The sequence below is a fragment of the Myzus persicae genome, unplaced genomic scaffold, assembly GCF_001856785.1.
Source record: "Myzus persicae strain clone G006 unplaced genomic scaffold, MPER_G0061.0, whole genome shotgun sequence".
NCBI lineage: Eukaryota > Metazoa > Arthropoda > Insecta > Hemiptera > Aphididae > Myzus > Myzus persicae.
Genome location: NW_019104080.1, coordinates 33,551 through 56,133, shown reverse-complemented (window position 1 = coordinate 56,133; position 22,583 = coordinate 33,551). Strand labels below are relative to the sequence as shown.

The window sequence follows — 22,583 nt, the reverse complement described above, 5'->3', positions numbered from 1 at the left end:
AGATTAAATGAATAACATAATATATAAATTAATTAATTGATTGACTTAATTCGTATTAAAGCGTTTAAGCCTAGCTTGTGTTAGGGTAAATTAATTAACAATTAAATATGCATACACAAAATGAATATTTTATATAGCATTGTGTATTTGTTTTCATACTTTGTATAAAAATATATTTTTTAAATTAATTTATTAATATCACTCTAGTGTTACAATTCGTTTCTTGTCAAGCATCTGGTTTAATGCTTGACGCTTGACTGAAACATACTTGAAGACCAACTCGTCTAGCGCAGATACTGTAATTTGGTAATATTAAATTTAGAAACAAAGTCTTGAGGATCCATTACCTAACAATCAATTTGTATATTCCAATGTAAATGGTAATCGATAATGAGACACAATACTTGGCATCTTCACTCTTATGGACTAGTTATTAATCTCACTATTTTTTACTATCTTAACTTTAATTTACATTGCTACAAAAGTGAATTACAATTGTATTGATTGATGTATTAGGTACTTTTCTAATTTAAAAATCATTAAAAACCGTTTTATAAATACTGAAACAGTCAAACATGGATATTCTCTGATACGATTTCTAGTCTGGCAGCTTGGTTTTTGATGTTGTTTCCTCGTGTGAAGTTAACGATAGGTATTACTAGAGAGCCTTAATAATTTCTAAAACCTTATTAAAGCTCTCTAGATATTACATTTATTCCTAAATGCTGGTTTAGTATGGAAGTGTTTGTACAATTGTCTATGTATCACTGGAGATGATTCGATGTTCTATATTTAAATGCATATGTAACTATTAAATATTAATTCTACTAAACTTGAAATTCCAATTGCATATTTAATTTGTATTATACAAAATGAGCAAAACAAGACCATCTAGATTTAGAACACCTATCCCCATGCCTTATTATTTAATCATTACTGAATGCCCCATTTACAGTGTAGATTTGTCTTTTTCTAAATCAATTAGTTTTTATTAAATATAACATACTTCGACATTGTTTTAATAAGATCCTAGTGATCAACAATTTAAAACTAGCTAGATCTAAAAATTCAGCAAATACTTTCTAGTTTATCTCCATTTTCGAGTTTTTTTTTTAGATAAACTAAGTTTTCTGATAGAAAGCTCCTATAGTACTTTTATCTCAAAACCAAAATTGTTTTTTTTTAATAAAAGATTAATATCTTCTAAAAATTATACTTGCTTATTAAAATAGAAAATATTAGTCAATTTATGTTATATGCTATTGATCTATCTTCAGCTATTTTTTTTTTCAATATTTCCCAAAAATTTAATATTGAGATAGTTGATAGTTTAATACTTCTTGACTCCTATATACCTATTTTAATTTCAATAAAGATTTATAACAACTATCTAACATTTTGAATTTATCAGAAAAGCCTTTATACATTATCTTAGATATAAGTTAAGTATATAAACTTAAGATTATAAGGATAATAAAAGCTGGACATTTGTTTTGATGTTCATAATTTTCAGTGTTTGGAAGGAACAAGTTCTAAAATTAACAGATTCCTAGGAAAATCCTTTTTATAAGGAACTTGCCAAACACTGACCGTTTTACATTATTTCAATGAATGAAGAAAAGCTCATGCAATACAATTTGGATGGTCAGATTATTTTTACAAGCCAGATTTCAAACACGGATTCATATTTCTTAGAGAATTATTATATCAATCAACTGACTTAATTAGTATAAAAATTAGTGCTTAATGTTTATTATTATTATATATTATTGACTACTTAACATTTTCTAAAAAACAAATTTACTTAAGGATACTGGGTATCAATTTAATATACCTTATAGTTGTTTGAAGGATGAATTTGTACTTCGCGGCAATTTAGTAGGTACCCAGGTATTTCAATATTTTCCATTAGTTTTAAATGTTTAATTGAGTAAAATCGATTTGATAGAAAAACACATTATATTATATTATTATTCAGAGAGAAATCTTTTCACATAACTAGAATGGATATTTTTACTTTGTGAATACAGTATGAATGTTATTTAAATACTTATAAAATAATATGATGTTATAATATGTATTGCTTGTATATTTTATACACTTTACAGTAACATAAATAAAAAAAAGGTCAATTGATTGGACTAAAGGTTAAATATCCTTTCAATAATTCTTTATAAATACACAGTCATGGTTATCTTAATTAATATTTAAAACTAATTCTGTGCAAAAAATGTAAATACAATATTCACAATAATTGTGAAAAAAATAACTACTATTTTTTGTCATCAATTAGTGCGTTTGTAGCCTCCTTAAGTGTCTTCTCCATAAGTTTACCAGTATTACAGAAACCATGCTTAGTCTTGCCAAATGAATTGGGTCCGGCTGATGTCGGAGTATCCCTACCAATATTTCTCATACGCATTCTAGCTTCTTTCGGCATCTCTTCAGGTTCGTCATCACTGACATCACCAAAAACTGCAGCAACAGACTTTGATGCTGGTTTTGGTAGAATAGGTGGTTCTTTCTACAAGTAAATATCATTTTATTATCAAAACATAGGTATTGAAATAAAAAATTTTAAGATTTTGAACATTTGCTTATTTAATAAAATAATGTTTCACATTTGTAAATATACTTACAGTGGCAGGGCTGTTAAGAGTTATCTTAATACCAGTTTTTGCTGGAAGAGTCTTTTTCATCATTCCAAATGATAATTTTTGTTTCTTGTCTGGTTGTTGTTTATCTTTGTCAACCACGTCTATGAAAAAACAAATAAATTTGTAATTTGTGTAGTGGAGTTTTATTCAGAAAAATATACCTTTGGCGGAAATCTCGATTTCAGTAGATAGTCGTTTTGACATGGTTCAATACCAATCAGTTTCAGAGACACATATGAATACAATTGTGTACAAACAAAATAAAAATAAGTATTCTTCAAATGAAGATTTCAAGTATTAATTATATACTTAAAGTGTAACCAGTTCACCAGTATTCAAATTTAAAAATCGAAAAGTTATACCATTGTCTATACGACTATACTTAGAATTGGTATTTGGTGCTTCGACGCTTCGTGTTCCAACTTCCAAATCCAAACATTGTTATCAACGAGTAGCGACTCACAACTTTATCATTGGACGGTGGATAAATGTAATATTTATAAAACCAAGGTGTATTGTTCTGTGTTCATGTGCACAATAACCGGTGTATGGTTATTGGTTAATGGTTCAATAATAATTTTGTTTAACCATAGATAATAGAAGAATTCTTAATGTCTATCTATATATAAATATATTTTTTGTATTTAATTAATAATTATTTATCTCAGACAGCCTGTGACTCTGTAGTCTGTGTAGAGGACTGAAATATATATTTTTTCAATGCCTATGGCGTGGAAGTGAATCACAGACCACGGACTAACGACAGTCCGACCATGAGAAAAATAAATATTTATTTATTTCTATCACGAGTCTGATAGTCCGACAGTCGACAATACGGTCTTCGTCTTCTCATGACAAAATACCTACCATAAGTATTCATGAGTATTGAGTAATAAGCATATTACATTGTCACGGATCTTCTATTTCTTCTACCAAATATCTAAATTCTGTTCTTCTAAGACTGAAATTAGAAATTAGAAAAATAATATATAGGAAGTTAAGTGACCGTTTAACTTTAAACTATTCTTCCCAATACGTACCATTATATGAGTCTTCATTAGAATAACTCAAATAAGATAATCTAAATCTTAGAAATTAGATATTAACATATACATAGAATATTGTTTTAATGAATTAAGTTAAGTTTTATTAATTTTATTATATTGATCTTAGTTATTTAAATACACAGGGTGCGAACCTTTCATAACTTGGGGATTTCTATTGCACTCCAATAAAAAGCTGTATCGATTGCACCAAAAATGCTAAAGTTCAAAGCACGTCCCTACTACTAAATTCATCATCTTGAAATTCTGGGAATACTTTTTAAATCGTCTCAAGAGAACCTTTGAAACTAGAGTTCTACTTATCAACAATATTAGCATATTGGTAGGTACAAATGTACAATCGTGTACAAGTTAGAATACTTAACATTACAACTAAGATAATCGATTAAATAGATATTCAGTATTCACTATTCACTAACCAACTTAACAGTTAGAAAAACCGAATACTTAAACGATATTGGTGGAGTGAATGGCTTTTCTGAAGAGGGATGGGGATATACCTAATGATATTTATAATATTTTACTGTTCTCAGACCACTTTATATAAGTAGGTAGCGGTAAATATTTTTACTATATATTTTCATTGCTTTAAAATATATTTTATATGAAACAAATTAGCCAAAGGGGGATATGACTTCCTCATCCCAGCCCTGAGCACACCTCTAAACGATTATCGACTGCCCAAGCCGTAGGTATCATAATAGCAGGTATTTGAGAATATTCAATGTTGTGTAGGGCACGTATCGGCATAAGCACAACAAGGAAATAAATCTTATAAAATTCAACAGTAATCCTAATTATTTTTGGGAAAAAATGTAGTTATTTAATTTTTATTTAAAGTTTATAATTATTGTATATTTCTTACGATAATTATGGTGAATATCATTAGCTGCTGTATGCCAGTATTTTTTTTAATTTTAAGGAAACGTTTTATTTCGGTATATATTAGTACTATTATTTTATTATACATAGTATTACAGGATATATGCATTGAACTATATAATATACAGACAGAATCTACACATATTATCATTGTGAAAGATGAAACTTGAGTAAGTAAATATTTGTTTTGTTTTTTGTATAATGTGGGAAAGGTACACTTTTGGCGGAAACCGGCCATGCCCATGAAAAGTAACCCCGAGGGAGGTCGCTACATCCACACCCCCATACATATTCGCTTAAAAATATTAAAAAAATTATACAAAAAACAAAACAAATATTTATTTACTCAAGTTTCATCTTTCAAAATGATAATATGTTTAGATTCTGTCTGTATATTATATAGTTCAATGCATGTACACTGTAATACTGTGTATATGCATTGAACTATATACTATAACTCCCCTTTTCATTATGGATTATAAATACGAATGGTTTGTCTGCGTAGTCTGGTATAGTATACATCGCCAAGTGGACTATATTATGCTTAATATTATTATAGACTTTGTTCTCATACTCATAATCATCATTATTTAGGTTTGTATTATTATTATAACTGAATAATTTTGTAGGTGGAAAAGTTGCAGATTAGGTAATAGGTATAGGCCAGCACTAGGTGTTGTCGTGTTGAGTTTGTTACAATTGAATAGTTACGTAGTACCTAAATAATAAATATTATATACTATATGATTGTGTTTGATTTTCAGTTGGGCTATGGCCACTTGTAGGACATAATGGATTTATTAAAAGCATTTATGTTTTGTGGTAACTTCGTTATGTTGGTCTGGGACAAAGGGGCATGAGCCATTGTCCGATTTCGCATTTCTGGTAATTCACTTAACAGTATTTGTGTCTGATATTCCGACTGCATTGTCCACCAATGTATTACCAAACAATTTATTGAAAATGTTCATTATTTAATTCCATTGCTCGAATAACATTCTAAAATAATAATGTATAATATATGTATTATTATAATTTATAATGTATATTTTAATACCGATTGATCATTGTCATTGATACAATAAAATAACTATAATTAAAAAAGTAGTGTTAATAGCCAATTTGTAAATTTGGGTTTTAAAAACATTAGTTTAAGTCATGTACTTAGTTTATTTTTAAAACTTTTTGAAATCTCTTTGTTGCTGTTAAATAATGTTAACATAATCGCAAAAAACATTTAAAATTTAAATAGTACAAACTTTAAAAAAAATATTTTACTAGAATTTCTGACTAAGTATAAGTAATAACATAGAACACTAGTGTTCTATGACAGCGGTTCCCAACCCATAGGCCGCGGCCCACTTGTGGGCCTCGAGCAGCTTGGTACTGGACCGTGAACCATATAAATATATAATATTTAATATTATATATATATTTTAAATAATATTATTACATATTTTTAGTGTATACCTAATAATATTTCTGATTATAATAATATTTATCAATATTATCTACACTCTGAAGTGTCAAATTGGTGTCAAATTATTAATTAACGCTAAATACAGGAATCAACTGAATGTTGAAAGTGATTTAATTGTAAAATCATTCAATTTTCATCCCGATATTGACTCTCTCATGAAGGACAAGTAATGTCAAAAATCACATTAAACTGTTAAATTGTGTTTTTCATGATAAACAATTGATTTTTTAATTCTTTTTAGTTCTCACAACTGACGTTTGTATATACATATATATTATATATATATATTTATGCATTCGTTTATAGGTGAACTGTTTGTGGGCCTCAAAGATTTGTTTACAAAATTGGTGGTCCACACAGCTAAAAAGGTTGGGAACCGCTGTTCTATGGTAATAAATATAAATATTTTTTCAAAAAGTTATAACTTTTCAAATCTTATTACAAAAATTTAGACAATTTGAAAAATCGTATAGAAACTATGACTTAATTAAATGTTTTTACAATCAAAAAATTTCTAAAAACCAGATTTACAAATTGGCGTTTGGATTCTAACCGGAGCAATGAATGTATTGATTTTACAATGATGTGTGTTCCTATTTTATTTATTTATTTATTTTTTTTGTGTCTGTCATCACGGGTTCTTTCAGTAAAAGTGCTTCGATTTCCTTCAACAGCAACTTTTCTGGTAGGAAAGTAAATCTTATTGTTGCATTCAGGAGGTTAAAATTTAAAATTTCCAATAGTTTTCAAAAGCAACAGGAAAAACAAACAAAAAAATAAAGGGAAAACTGGAATTTTTACGGAAACCAGTTTTCGAAAAAATCGATTTTTATTTTTAGTGTAACTCTAAAAAAAATGACAGAAGATGCATGCAATTTTCAGTGAATTTTCTTGTTAGCATTTTCTATGCACCATACAATTTTCAAAATATTTTGTGGTTAGGTGTTGAACTACTTATAGGCATATGACATTTTCGGTTATTATTTGTTTTTTCTAAAACTAATGTCGATCAAATATTTTTCACAAAAACTTGTAAATATATGCAATACAAGGTACTTAGGTACCTCGTAAGTTGTTGTATTTAGTTCAAATTAAAAAAAAAAGTGTAGCGTAAATCAACAATAATTTTTTATGAGCGGTTTAAACTTAGAATTTTGACAACATTTGTAAGAATCACGAAAATTAGCAAATTATACTAACTTGAAAATTCAAAAAAATTTCGTTTTTATATATAAGATTTAAAAAATTAGTTAAAGATTCCTTGTAAGCTTGGGAACCTTTATCAAAAAAAAAATGTCAACCGGAAAGTCAAATTAAATTTTTATGAGCGTTTGAAGTTGAAATGTATACAACATTAGATGAATTTTTATTTTTTCCACTCAATTTCTCTTGCAGTGATTTTCTTATTTTATTGTAATTCAAAAACAAATAACTGAAGACAATTTCAATTTCCACTATGTTTATTTTATCAATTCATATACTTGAAAAATTTCCAAAATATTTTGACTCGTTTTGAGTTGTTTATGGACATTTTCAATTTTTTTATAAATGTCAATAAAATTTTATTTGTTGGGTCAAAAAACTTTAAAATGTAGTACAAGACACCTAGTTTACTATCACAATATCAGTTGAAAAATATTAAATTACATGGGTACGATTTTTTTTTCAATTCAGTTCAAATTTGGACAAAATTGTATATTAACACAAAGAATAACGTTCATTATTTTGTTGTAATTTGGTTCCAAAACGGCCCAATTTTACATTATTTTTTTTTATATTTTTCCAGCACAACTGATTATTTAAGAATTCTATTAACTATTCAACTAAACGGCTACCATATTAATAATAAGTAATAACAATATAAAATATCCGAGACTGACATAATATCTCCGCTCAGAAACGTTTTTCGTATAATTATATGATATCATTAAATTCAAATTTAATACCATTCATTATAGCGATTACAGAAACCTTCTAGACAACTAATGTAGGTACAGCAGAGCGACATCCACTTACCCGCTTTTTTAAAATTTTTCTTTTTAGTATAAAAATAAAAAAAGTTATACTACATGCCATCTAAGAACATTTCTAATACTGAATCAAATAACCATAAGTATGTTTTAAAAAAAATTAATTAATTAAAAAAAATGCAGTCATATTTGTTTATACTCTTATGTATAGATAAATTAGTTTTTAGATAATATTTAAAAAATAATAATGCGAGTGAAATAGTTAAGGTTTATTCAAAAAATAATAACAAAAGTTTTTATAAAAGAGAAATAACATTGATTGATCACTCACATGAAGACAGAAGAGGTAATATTCACTATGAATAAGGAAGGATCAGATCTTCAATGAATGTATTTACAACTATATTTATCTTTACAGATACATTTTAAAGCTTAAACTTTAATTGAGACTGAGTAATTACCCATTCTATATTATCTACTTCAGTATGCAATCATTACACTCTTAAAATTGTTTGAAGTCACTGTCACTACCAATTATATAGATTGTATGTAAATTTTGGATTATAGAACACATTAAATACTAATGAATGAAACTATACAATATATTTTTTGGTAAAATGTCACATGATTTACAAATAATATTGGAAAAACTTGAGTATTCTAATAACTTACTTAATAAATACATTTAAAAACTTTGTAACCTAACAAAATCCAATAAATAAATTGAAATGTATAGATTTTCTTAATTTTTTTTTATAATAATGCTTCATGCCTATAGATGTATATAATATTATTAGGAAAGTATTTACGAATAATTAATATTAAAAAAACAATATTCAAAATTTAATCCTTATGTTCAAACAGCCAAAAAGAGTCACAACACACGTCGTCGTACTCGTTAACTGTGCGTCATTTAGGAGGTTCCAATGTAGCTGAACCAAAATCGGTCATGTGGGGGAATTTAACTTTTTTTCTATCCAACTCATCTTGGGCCCACATTATTAGCTTCATAAGGTTATAAAGCTTGGGTGTAATTGTTGGTTGGTTGTGAAATCTCAAAATTGCTGCATTCAGTTCGCTAGATACCTGTAAAATACAATAAAAGGGTATTAAATTAAATATATAATTTAATAACTTAATATTTTACTTTTTGTCTATGTGTAGTCTGAAGAAGGTCCGCAAATGGGCTCTTTTGAGGTTCTTCGAATGCTAATAATGCAAGTGTTCTTTCTAGTTCTGTGAGTATAGTAGGATTTCCTTCTCCTACTTCTGATAGTTTAGCTTGGGCAAATACAAGAGCTTCTTCTATGTTGCCTTCTTTGATAAGTTCAATTAGATGCAGTTGCTTTAAAAATAAATAATATTTATATTATAAGCATATTAATTATACAATAATATATAATATGAATATTATGTAATTGTAAATACATAATAGTAAATTCAAAATAACCAATCGAGACATCCTCCATTATCTGTGCTCTTAAATATATTTACTTCCAGGGATACTTTAAGCTTGGCTAAACAAAATTATAAATTCATTAATTAGTAATGATTTTAGGTACGACATAGGTACCATCTATAAAACTAACAAAATCTTCAGTATTTTGAGAACTTATTATTTAAGATGTAGCCATGTATTAAAATTGCAATTTGTATGAAGGTTGATCCAAAAGTCAAAAACGTATAGTGTATACCCATGGCATTTGCATACCAAACATACGAAAGATTCTATTAAAGTATACTCTCTATAACAAATTATCAACCCTTCTTAAAGCAAATTTAAATAATCAATTAACATTTTAGATCTTTCTTCCAATTGTCATAGTTAAATTTCAAAAGACATCTAGAATAAATTGTAGTTATACATATTGACTATGGCAGTTACAATGCTAATTGCAGTTCTTTTTCTTAAAATGTGAAATTCCTCATTAATAACATTGCAATATGAATTATTTTAGGACCAAATCAATTAATGTATTTCATTAACTTTTAAGAAATAGTTTAATTTTTCTACAAACTATTAAGTATTTTGAGACACAAAAAATATTGATCAGTTTTTTTTTTTTAATAAGTAATTCTATTAAAACTAAATAGAAAATAGGTCATTGCTGTGCTCGACCGTTCAAAACTAATGATAAACTGGTACCCATAATTCTGATAAGACAGGATGCAAATCATTATTCATTAAAAATATATTCCCAATCTGGATGAATTAAAATCCTATGATAGATATTTGAACAAGATATAAAAACAAAATGAACCTGTAAATGAAAGTATAAATCACGATCATCATCTAGTAGACCTGGGTATAATTGATTGATAAGTGTAATAGCTTCTTGCATTTTTCCTGACTGTACAGACTCGATCACTTTAATACGATTTCCCAGCGTATTTAATTTGAGGGGAGAACTGATACCAGCTTCTTGTTCAAATTTTTCGGCTGCTTCTTTAAATCCTTCTACAATATTTAATACAATTTACCCATATTGTTAAGATGTTCAAGTAGACAAACAGTATTGTTCATACATACCGGACACTAGATAGTTCATTATAAGTTTGTTCATGTCTTTACGGTTGACTTTCATATTTTCGATTCGACTCAGCCAATCTGGCTTGGTAACGTTGGGCTGTGTTGATGGTGAATAGCTCATGATTGCTATAGCAATTTTCCAATGCACAATTTGCGTTTAAGTAAGAGGCCCAGCAAAAAAATAAAATATCAAAGTAATATTTACAGACGAGCGTAACAAAGATTGTAATATGTCAGGACTTGTAAAAAAAAATAAAAAAATGATAATAATACGATGTCAAAACTCAAAAGCATGATATCAATTATTGTGTGGTCAATCATGGTTAAATGGTTGCTTTTCTACATTTTAATCTCAAAAGTGGTAACAATGAGATAACACTATCACATTTCTATCACCTATCATCACGATTTGAACAAGTTACACAGATATATAGAATAAATTATTCTATATATCTGTGACAAGTAAAGTTATAGCCACGAACCACGAACTACTACATGTAGTAGTTCGTGGTTATAGCCATTAGCCACGGACTAAGATCCACTAAGGTCCGTGCCATTCATTAATGTTTCACCTTGCGTGCCATTAGCCATAGAAAACAGATATATCTTAAATCGCGGTTATAGCTTATAATATGTACAAGTATAGCTAATAGGCAATAGCTATAATAGTTATTACCATGGCTAAATAATTTAGCTATGGTTATTACTTAATTACTTTTATTATATACTTATTATATAGTCAATTTTTATTATGGTTAATATCATAGACCTTATACTAAAGAGTTATAATTTATAGGTCTATGCATGGGTCTATGAATATAACTATTCATGTCTAGTATCTATTAGATAAATATACATACACGGTCTTATAAGATCTTCTGACTTCTCTTCTTCTAAGACCGTGTATACGTATATGATATTGTGATCAAAGATCCATGACAAAATATATCACTCATCAGTCATCATCACATAATATCAATGGTTGTATAACTTGTATTCTTGTATTAGAAATTAGAATATATAAATAATATGTTAGTATTTGATATTTTGTTATTATCCAATAACCTTCAGATCATGATAGAAATAACGTTATTTCGTCATGCTTCAGATTATATTCGGTGATCATCACCAATCCCCAACGATCAACTAATTACTTCGTAAATATTTCAAAAGACAGAAATAGATTAGATGCAGCCGTGTAGGTTGTAGGTAAATAATAAATAGTATTATACAAGACAAGACATCATGTAGGTATAGATCCATATTAGAATATTAAATATTTTATATTCACTATTCATTGTAGTATGGTTATAATGTATACAATATTACCTCAAGATGTTGAAGTCCATACTTGAAATCATAGACCTAAACTTTAAGGTTTTTATCATTGATTTTAAAATAGAATAATAATAAATGCTTCAAGGCAAATAAATATAGTATATTATAATATTTTATCGCATATATTTTTATTTTTACAATATAAAATTGTTGAATAGTATATTATATTTTAATATATTATGGTAAATTGGTAAAACGTTTTATATAAAAAAATATATATATATTATAAATTTACACAGATATATAGAATAAATAAATTATTCTATATATCTGTGCATATTATATATTTATATTACGTCTATGATTTATATAATATATAAATATATTATCTGTGATGATAACTGATAACAGTTTTATCTTTTAACTTGGCAAATTTTTACAATGATTAAAATATTAAATATTTAAATTAAGTGTTAAGTAGTAAATTGTAACTTGTAAGCTTAAGAAATTGTACCATTGAAAAGGGATGAATAATTTATTACTCTGGTATGAATTGTGAATGTAAAATGTAATGTTATGTTTGAATATTTAAGCCGAATATTAAGTTAATTTTAAATTTTAAATAAAATGTGACCAGTGTGGGTGTTTAAATTTGTTATATGAAAACAATAGGATTTCAAAATAATGTGAGTGATTGCTTAGTTTAAAACTATTAAACATTTGAGTATTTCATATTGCATATCAGAACATTGAAGATGAGTAATAATCTGAATAGCACTTTTAACTATGTGTACAGTTGTTCATTAGAGACAAATGTTCAGATAAAAATTGGAACTCTTGAAGGCATCAAACACAACATCGATTATGAAAAAATACTTAGTGATCCAATGAAAAAATTTTCCGGCTTATATCAAAAGCCTATTTCTGATCTGGTAGTATACTGCCAAGTATATAGTGACAGTAAACCACTTAGCTTACCAGTTTCAACCTCTTACAAACATTTTACAAACCGTTGGAGCTGGAATGAATGGGTTATTTTACCAATTCAGTTCAGTGATTTGCCGAGGAATGCATTATTAACTCTAACAGTGTATGACTGTGCTGGACCAACTACTATGACGGCAGTTGGTGGTACATCCATATCACTATTTGGCAAACATGGTGTTTTTCGACAAGGTATGATTGATCTCAGAGTATGGCCTGATAGAGAAGCTGATGGTAATGTATCTTCTACACCGGGCAAGTGTTTGTCAGACACTAATCGCATGCAATCGCTAGCTAAATTGGCCAAACAGCACAGAAATGGCAATATACCTGAAGTTGACTGGTTGGACAGATTAACATTTAGAGAGATTGAACTTATCAATGAAAAAGAAAAAAAGACCTCCAATTATCCTTATTTAATGATAGAATTTCCAGAAATTTTATCAAACGGTACTGTGTATAATGTTGTGCATTATGAGCAAGATGGTGATGAAATATATCCATTTAGAGTTAACCCAGATATAGTTACTGTACCGGATGCTGAAGTAATGCAAGAAAATTTAGTAGAAAGTAAACATCATAAACTTGCCAGAAGTTTAAGAAGTGGTATATCCGACAAGGATGCAAAACCAACTGCAACAATAAGGGATATGCTAAACAGTATTGTTGGATATCCCCCTACGAAAATATTAACTACGGAAGAACAAGATCTGATATGGAAGTACCGATTTTACCTATGTAATCAAAAAAAGGCTCTAACAAAATTTCTAGAATGTGTTAACTGGAAATTGCATGGAGAGGCTATGCAGGCATTAGATATGATGTATCAATGGGCTCCAATGGATGTAGATGACTCTTTGCGTTTATTAAGTCCAGCATTCAAACATTCATTAGTACGCAAATATGCTGTAGAACGATTACAACAAGCAACTGATGAAGATTTACTCTTGTACTTATTACAGTTGGTTCAAGCTCTTAAGTATGAAAACTTTGAGCATATCAACAACAGCTTAAAGTTAATGGAGGATAAATATCCTGTAACCGACAGTTTGACAGAGTCAGTATCCGGATTAAGTTTAAAAGACAGTAGTGACAGTAATATCGCTTGTACAATTAATCATTTTGAAATGTGTAAGCCTGAAGACATGGACCTTGCGCGTTTTTTGATACATAGAGCAAGTAAAAACTTCAGTTTGGCTAACTATTTTTATTGGTATTTGATGATTGAATGTGAAGATCAAGACTCTACTATTAAACAAGATATACGTGTTCGTAACATGTATTTAAGTGTTATGAAAACATTTTTGATGACTTTGTATAATGGAAGTGCAGAATGTCAGCGAATACATGGAATGTTGACACGTCAACAAAATTTTATTGATCGTTTAGTTAGAATTATCAAAACCGTTGCCAGGGAAAGTGGCAACCGTAAAAAGAAGATCGATAAACTGCAAGCCTTATTAGGTGAAACAGATACCAAATTTAGTTTTATGTCATTCGAACCTCTACATTTACCACTTGATCCCAGTATTCATATTACAGGTATAGTTCCTGAGAAAGCAGTCCTCTTTAAGTCTGCTCTAATGCCTTCCAGACTAACGTTCATGGTACAAGATAACAAAGAATATGTAGCTATTTTTAAACACGGCGATGATTTGAGACAAGATCAACTCATATTACAAATCATTACGCTTATGGATAAACTTTTAAGGAGTGAAAACTTAGATTTGAAACTTACTCCATATAGAGTGTTGGCAACAAGCACACGACATGGTTTTGTACAGTTTGTAAATTCACTACCTGTTGCTGAAATATTAGCTACTGAAGGTACAATACAAAATTATTTCCGTAAGACCCATCCAAATGAGAATGCACCCTTTGGAATATCTTCTGATATCATGGAGAATTATATAAAAAGTTGTGCTGGATACTGTGTTATAACATATTTATTGGGAGTTGGCGATCGTCATTTTGATAATTTATTATTGACTTCAACGGGTAAATTGTTTCACATAGATTTCGGATACATATTGGGAAGAGACCCTAAACCATTGCCTCCGCCCATGAAATTAAGCAAAGAAATGGTTGAAGCAATGGGTGGTGTCAACAGCGAACATTATCATGAATTCAGAAAATTATGTTATACTGCATTTTTGCACTTGAGGCGCCATGCTAATCTTATCCTAAATCTTTTCTCATTGATGGTAGATGCCAGCGTTCCAGATATTGCGCTAGAACCTGATAAGACTGTTAATAAAGTTCAAGACAAATTCAGACTAGATTTGGGTGATGAAGAAGCTGTTCATTATTTCCAAAATCTATTAGATGTTTCTGTTACTGCTGTGATGGCAGTACTTGTTGAACAGTTGCATAAGTTTGCTCAATATTGGAGAAAATAAAATGTTACAATGTATAAACAACTGTTAATTATTTATTATGCTGTTTTTATTTAATTATATACATGTAAATGATAATATATATTTTTTAATTGGGTATCTAATATCTATTTTTTTTATATCTTAATATGAACAATGTTGTTTATGAATTGATAATTAGGTAGCTATATACCTATCATAGTGTTATCTTATCTGTAAAAATATGTAAACCTTAAACTACGTCAGTTGAATAATTTTCAATTATTTTCTTAAGTGCACATCTTTTAATAAGACTAATAATATATTTTATTTCATACATTCAACGGAAAATAAATTTAAGACACATCATGGAGTTCAACGCATCTGGTAATTATCTCAATTTATTGTCATTTAATTTATTATTATATTATAGATGGGTGTGTAAGTGCTTGAGAACATTTTTTTTACTAATATTTCATTAAAAATAATACACATAAGACATAACAATTATGTAAAAGTACAATTAATTTTATTATATTACAAATGGTGAATTAAAGGTATTTAACCTACTACCTAGTACCTACATGAAATACCAAAACATGTTAAAATCTATAACAAATATTAATTTTTAGGTTTATTACAAAATATATTGTAAATCTCAATTACATACATTATCTAGTAAATCATTAAAATATATGTTTAGCAAAACTAAATAAAACCTCTAGTAACAATAATAACAGATTTTTTTTATGTTCAATAAATTAATATTATTTTGAAAATCATTGATTTATAACAGTAGAAATTCCAATTTAATGTTATTATAAACATATTTACCTTAAAATTATTAATCTTGAGAAAATATTTTCAAAATTAAATAAATGTAGATAGTTTTAAAGTATTGTCTACATTGTATCTTTTTAAGTATTGTCACTTTATTGCCTGTATTTTATTCTTATACAACTGTAATGTAAATTTTGAGTTGTGATAACTTTATATTAGGCTAAATAAAATAAAAAAAGTAATTCCTAAATTTGATATTTTCAAAGTACTAAAAACCATAAATTATAGTTGGTGGATTACCCAAAGTTATTACATTAACGTCATTAAGTATTAATAAAATACTGCTTATTACATTGATCTTTTATTTATAGTATTATAAATAACAGGTCATCTTAAGATAACCTTATAATATATTTATTATTTATAACTTTATAAGTGTTTACTTACTGGTAGATAAAAATTTAGAAAAGATCCTTGTGATATGTGATCATTTCCCTTTACAGATCTAATAATTTAACTTACCATGATAAAAAATAAAAATTTAATACACCCTATTTTGTTAAATTCCTGATTAAACTTACAATTTAAAAACAAATACAGTAGGCAATATATAAGTAGGCCAATCTATCTGCTTTTAATTACTAATTATAAATACTTTATTTAATTCTTATTAAGGTCAAGAATATATGTAAAATATTAATGTACTTAATAGAACTTATGAATATGTTTCTATTACACACTTTTCAAAATAAAAATTACTAATATATTCTAGAAGTATCGTAATTGTAATAGATGTGTGCAATTTTAATTCAATGATATACTCCTATTATCTTACACCAAAAAAATTCTGAGCAAAGATGGTTTCTGATAGCAAATTGAATCTAGTTCGTACTTTTGAGAGGTCAACATTTAAAATGTCCATTACTTTCTAAATAATTGGGAAAAACAAACGAAAATTAAAGAAATACAGTCATTTTACTGAAGACCAGTTTTCAACTATGACATTATTGTTTTTTGTGTACCTAGTTTAAAAATAAATAACCGCAGATACTTGAAAGTTAAAAGTATCACCAAATATTTATTTTCTCATTTCTCTACATGATATAATTTTCAAAACTTTTTGACCTTTTTATTAACTATTTACAGTCTTATATGAATTTCTAATTTTCAATTGCTTTAGTTTTTTTTCAATAAATTATGTCGATAACATTTTTTGTTGGGTCGAAATGTTTGAAAATGTAATACAAGGTTCCTCTTAAGTTGTCATTATTGTACAATTATTTTATAAGCATTTAAAATTTAACAACATTTATCAACATTTTGTAAAAGTGCAAATTATTTTGAACAAATTTATAAAAAGTTTTTGATCAGAATCTTTTTTCATGTTAATAAATACTGATAAATGTCTACTTTAGACCCATTCAAGTACAAACTAGACATAATTTGCTACAAGTAACATTACTCAAAGTTTATGGTAATAGCATTTTTTTATGAAAAAATGTGTGTTTACACAAATATATATTTATAAACACTCATCATAATGTCAATACATTCATCCACTTAGAATCTAAAATTTTAAAAATATATTCTTTGAGTTAATTATAAATGTATAAAATTTAACACATCATATTTTAAAAAGGTTTTTTGAAAAAAAAATGAGTGATAGTATATTTTCATGTTGATGCTTACACATGTTCTATAATTAATAGTATTGTACTTAATTAGTTTTTAAATTATATCTTCAATTTAGAACACCCTCATAGGAGGTATAATCCATTAAAAGGAGAATGGATTTTGGTATCTCCTCACCGAATGAAAAGGCCTTGGGATGGACAAACAGAATCTGTGCACAGTGATATGGGTCCAGAATTTGATCCTACCAATCCCCTATGTCCTGGTGTAGTCAGGAGTAGTGGAATTGTTAGTATATATAATAGTACTATTTTTTGTGATATGTGATGTTTTAATCTACAATATTTCTAGTTGACTCCAGAGTACAAATCTACATATGTATTTACAAATGACTTCCCAGCCATGTTAGAGGATACACCATCACCTCCTCAAAGTGATGATCCTTTGTTTCAAATTGAAGGCGTTAAAGGTACATGTCGTGTTATGTGTTTTTATCCCAAATCCAATGTCACGATTGCTCTTATGTCTATAAATGATATAGTAACCGTGATTTCAAGGTATAATTTAAAGTATATTTTATTGTTCATTTTTACTATTTTATTTATTTTTTCAGTTGGATAGAGCAATTGGAAGAACTAGGAAAGACCTATACTTGGGTGCAGATATTTGAAAACAAAGGTACTATGATGGGTTGTTCTAATCATCATCCCCATTGCCAAATATGGGCTTGTTCATTTTTACCAAATGAACCACAAATCAAAGATATTAATCAGAGAGAATACTTGGAAAAGCATGGAAGACCAATGCTGATGGATTATGTTGATCGCGAATTAAAAGCAAAGGTACAAAATATAAAATATCATACGATTCTCTATGTTACATAAATAGTATAATAACCTTACTTGGTAGCTTCCCCCTATTTTATAACTCTATTTATTTACATAATATACCATTTTGTCCCAGCCAATAACTTTTTTTCAATTAGGTAATATTTTTTTTAGCAGTAACTGTGTTAATGAGCCAAATATGAAATAGTTAAAAAAAATTTGTAGTTACTTAAGCTCAAAGAAGAAAGACTGAAACTTGTTGTGGGGTTATGTACTTAGAAATAGTAAGCACCTACATTTTTTTTAATTAATTCAAATTTGTATATAACTTGTAAAGACAGGAGGGTGAGATGTGCGTGGATAACTATTTAAAAATGTTTAATAAATATTAATATTCATTTTTTTGATAAAATTACCAATTTATTTTTAAATAGATAAGAATTGTTACTGAAAATCAACATTGGGTTGTTTTGGTGCCATTTTGGGCTACATGGCCATATGAGACTATGATATTACCTAAGAGACATGTAAAAAGGATGAACGACATTACAGAACATGAAAAAACAACTTTGGCATCAGCCATGAAAATATTGACGATAAAATATGATAACATGTTCAAAACATCATTTCCATATTCAATGGGTTGGCATGGTAAGTTTGAATATTAATATAACACAAGATGAGCTAATAACTGTATTTCCTATGTATTGTTAGGTGCACCAACAGGACCAAATTGTGAAAATAGTGACCACTGGGTATTCCATGGGATTTATTTGCCTCCATTGTTACGTTCAGCAACAGTCAAAAAATTCATATCTGGGTAAATAATATTGATACTTAATTTTAGTATTTACTGATCAATAATAAATTATATTTGTGTGTATAAATATTTAGATTTGAGTTGTTGGCCCAATGCCAAAGAGATTTAACTGCAGAACAAGCTGCAGAACGATTAAGAGCACAATCAGATATTCACTATTTGAAATAAAACCAAATAAATATATTTAGTTCATGTATAAAATTCAGAGACCTTTTTATTATCAAAATAATTGTCACCTGATTAATATGTTATAATAGTTACATTAAATAGTTTATCAACAATATTTTTTTTTAATATATTGGAAAGTCCTTGTCTATTTGCATGCTCCATTCATATAGTCCTCCTATGACATCTTTTATCCATTTTACATTGTCTGTTATCTCAGTGTATTTCTTTAACTCATCTACAGCTCTTTGAGAGTCATTGCCTCGACGACAAATAGTAATTACTGTAAAAATACAAGCATAATAAGAATTTCTGATTTGTTTTTTGTCTGCATGTGTATCTAATAAAGTTATTAATTATTTATGGTAATTTTACTTACAATTTGGAGTCATATTACCATATGAATTAATTTTTTCAATCAAGTTAGAACGAGTGGCTTCTTTTTTTAAATCACTTAGCTGAATATTTATGGTAAAAGGTAAATGGCACATGTCATATTCTACTTTTTTACGTACATCTATCATCAAAAATGGAGTTTTTTTAGATACTAATTCGTTTAAATCTAAAACGGTTATACGTTCATTTTCTTTCAGCAAATTAAGCGTTTTGAACTAATGAAAATCAATCAATAAATAAATATTTTAAAAACATTAGGTACGTTGAATGCATATTAAATTTACTTTATCATTTGCTTTTGATCCACAAAATTCTTCATAGTCCATGGTTATTGTTACATCTTCTGGATTTTTTGTGCATATACATCCATTTCGTTTTACATTTGTTAATTTAATTTTTTTAAACTCACAATCTCCTCCGTCATATAACAGTAAACTGTTGTGTAATACATTTGGATGATCAACAATAATTTTGATAGTTTCCATTGCTTGTAGAACACCAATGACCCCGGGAACTGTAAATAATAATTAACAAGTGTAAATAAATATTTTATACATAATAATATTACATATACAGTTAAACCTTCCCATAATGGAATCGCTCGATACCAACTGATATTTTTGTTATAACAGGGTATCCATTATAGGAAGACTAAAATACAAGGGATATAGGTCTTATAAGGTGTTCGTTATAAGGTTTCATCGTGAATATGAGGACAGTAATGATATATTGTTACCTGGTCCCAAAACACCAGCTGAAGCACAATTTCCTACAGTTTCTGGGGATTGTGGTTTTGGATGTAAACATCTAAAGCATACAGATCCTTTGTAGTTATAAACGGTCAGTTGCCCATCACAATGTATAGCTGATCCTGAGACTAAAGGCTTACCAGCTTTTACACAAGTATCATTAATTATATATCGAGTAACCAAATTATCAGTAGCATCTATAATTACGTCATACTGTTTAAAAATGTCCAATGAATTATGACCATCCAATTGAACGTCATGGACAACAATGTTAACATCCTCATTCATACTGAAAATTAAGTTATTCAAAAAATAATAACAATAGTAATACAATAATATGAATGTTAAATTGACAATTTTTTTTAGGTAATAAATAATAATTAACTACAAACCGATTTAGTGATAATTTGCCAGACTCAACTTTTCGCATACCAACATTGCACTGTGCATGCAACAACTGTCTATGCAAATTACTAAGTTCCACTTCATCATAGTCAACTAGTCCAATTGTACCCACTCCGGCACTTGCTAAATACATTGATGATGGACATCCTAGGCCACCAACGCCAATTATAAGAACACTCGCAGTTTTCAATTTTTTTTGTCCTATTTAAATTTTTATAATTTTAGAAATCATACAAATATAAAGTAAATAATACAATATTTTACCTTCAACACCAATTTCTGGTAAAATTATCTGTCTGCTATAACGGTTAATGTCAAGTTTAGTCAAGCATTGCTTCTAAAATATTAAAAAATGTATAATAGAATGGGTAAAAATAAAGTTTCAAGATCAAAAATATTGCAATTTGCAAGTATAATAATATTTCAAGTACCAATTAAAACAATATACTGCCACATTGTTTTAAAGTGCAGAAATTTGCATAAAATATAAAAATTGATAATTAAATTTGAACTATCTTATAAAATTTTTATTTTTATTATTTTTATATTATCGTTAACAATTAACAGTTAAAAAAAATTATTTGTACATATTATATAAATAGTTATTAAGTTGATAATGAAAATTATGAAGTATTCCATGTAAATATTTATCTATTGATATATTTTCAAAATCATCACATTTTTGTTTTTGGTGCTTAAAACAGGCAAAATAATTATTATATTTTATTTTATAATTTTTTAAGCTTTCCTCTATTTTTAAGACATGAATAAAAATCCAGACAAATGGTAACTTCAACATATTACCTACCTATGCAGTATATAAAAATATTATGCCAACCCTTAATTGAATTTTGGCAAGTTTATATTTTATTTTTTTATTTCTTGTCATTTTTACTGTGAAAATATGACATGGGACTTTTTAAACACTATAATATAATGCAACTTATATCAATTTTATGAACTTAATTTCTGAGACTTGCAATTTTGGAATTTGTTTGATATTGTATCACCAATATTAATATAATATTATTTATTATTTAAAATTATTAGGTACCTGTTTTTTTTTTAATAATGCATATTTTGTATTCAATTCAACATTTAATAGTGCTATTTCAGCAGATAATCGACTTATTTCTTCATCATTGTTCATGTCTTCAGTATTATCTAAACACGATGTCATTTTGAATACATATGACTATCTGAGTAGAACTGATTTGAACAGATTAATTAATTAATTTAATACTTTACAGATCACAGTTCATAATGAATCAAAAATTGTTTTTTCGATTTTTCTGTTTACATTAAGGTTAGGTATCTCTTAAAACTGATTTATTTTAGAATAAAATATGCTGCTTGAAATTCGAATCATAAACATACTTAATACCACGATTGCAGTCTGCAGATATACTTGAATATCTTTAATCGTGCTTAATACGATGAACCTTACTGACCATTAAAACGATGTCACGATGTAATCTTCTCTACATCATGGTTAATATAAAGCGTTAGTAGGTCCATGCACTTGAACAACTTGAATAATAAATTGATAACACAAAATATACTATTATGAGGTCTACATTTTGATAACATAACGATAAAAAAATTAGAGT

At 27.6% G+C, this 22,583-nt stretch overlaps 5 protein-coding genes across 8 annotated transcripts; 2 read left to right on the top strand and 3 right to left on the bottom strand.

The window, feature by feature from the left end:
• Window positions 1-1,940: 1,940 nt before the first annotated feature.
• Window positions 1,941-3,108, bottom strand: LOC111038461 (PEST proteolytic signal-containing nuclear protein-like). The gene is made up of 3 exons (XM_022321581.1): window positions 2,819-3,108; window positions 2,640-2,758; window positions 1,941-2,524 (listed from the first exon to the last, which is right to left on the bottom strand). Exons 1-3 carry the CDS (start codon window positions 2,859-2,861, stop codon window positions 2,273-2,275), a joined length of 414 nt encoding a protein of 137 aa, XP_022177273.1. The 5' UTR covers window positions 2,862-3,108; the 3' UTR covers window positions 1,941-2,272.
• A 5,199-nt stretch (window positions 3,109-8,307) lies between these two features.
• LOC111038456 (glucose-induced degradation protein 8 homolog) lies at window positions 8,308-10,852 on the bottom strand. Its single transcript, XM_022321576.1, has 4 exons — window positions 10,584-10,852; window positions 10,315-10,511; window positions 9,201-9,398; window positions 8,308-9,139 (listed from the first exon to the last, which is right to left on the bottom strand). The coding sequence occupies exons 1-4, from the start codon at window positions 10,702-10,704 to the stop codon at window positions 8,963-8,965; spliced, it is 693 nt and encodes a 230-aa protein (XP_022177268.1). The 5' UTR covers window positions 10,705-10,852; the 3' UTR covers window positions 8,308-8,962.
• A 1,630-nt stretch (window positions 10,853-12,482) lies between these two features.
• Window positions 12,483-15,319, top strand: LOC111038464 (phosphatidylinositol 3-kinase catalytic subunit type 3). Its single transcript, XM_022321586.1, has one exon. It carries the CDS (start codon window positions 12,617-12,619, stop codon window positions 15,242-15,244), a length of 2,628 nt encoding a protein of 875 aa, XP_022177278.1. The 5' UTR covers window positions 12,483-12,616; the 3' UTR covers window positions 15,245-15,319.
• Window positions 15,320-15,431: 112 nt separating this feature from the next.
• On the top strand, window positions 15,432-19,541 carry LOC111038467 (probable galactose-1-phosphate uridylyltransferase). Its single transcript, XM_022321592.1, has 7 exons — window positions 15,432-15,586; window positions 17,730-17,899; window positions 17,963-18,168; window positions 18,225-18,453; window positions 18,873-19,089; window positions 19,153-19,258; window positions 19,333-19,541. The coding sequence occupies exons 1-7, from the start codon at window positions 15,568-15,570 to the stop codon at window positions 19,424-19,426; spliced, it is 1,041 nt and encodes a 346-aa protein (XP_022177284.1). The 5' UTR covers window positions 15,432-15,567; the 3' UTR covers window positions 19,427-19,541.
• On the bottom strand, window positions 19,442-22,481 carry LOC111038466 (adenylyltransferase and sulfurtransferase MOCS3). 4 transcript variants are annotated; one of them, XM_022321590.1, is made up of 8 exons: window positions 22,217-22,481; window positions 22,028-22,137; window positions 21,238-21,310; window positions 20,961-21,174; window positions 20,556-20,857; window positions 20,104-20,333; window positions 19,803-20,034; window positions 19,442-19,706 (listed from the first exon to the last, which is right to left on the bottom strand). In XM_022321590.1, exons 2-8 carry the CDS (start codon window positions 22,121-22,123, stop codon window positions 19,549-19,551), a joined length of 1,305 nt encoding a protein of 434 aa, XP_022177282.1. In that variant the 5' UTR covers window positions 22,124-22,137; window positions 22,217-22,481; the 3' UTR covers window positions 19,442-19,548. The 4 variants fall into 4 exon arrangements, with proteins under 4 accessions (XP_022177282.1, XP_022177281.1, XP_022177283.1 ...); XM_022321589.1 differs by having other exon boundaries at window positions 22,222-22,481; XM_022321591.1 differs by having other exon boundaries at window positions 22,351-22,481.
• Window positions 22,482-22,583: the final 102 nt, after the last annotated feature.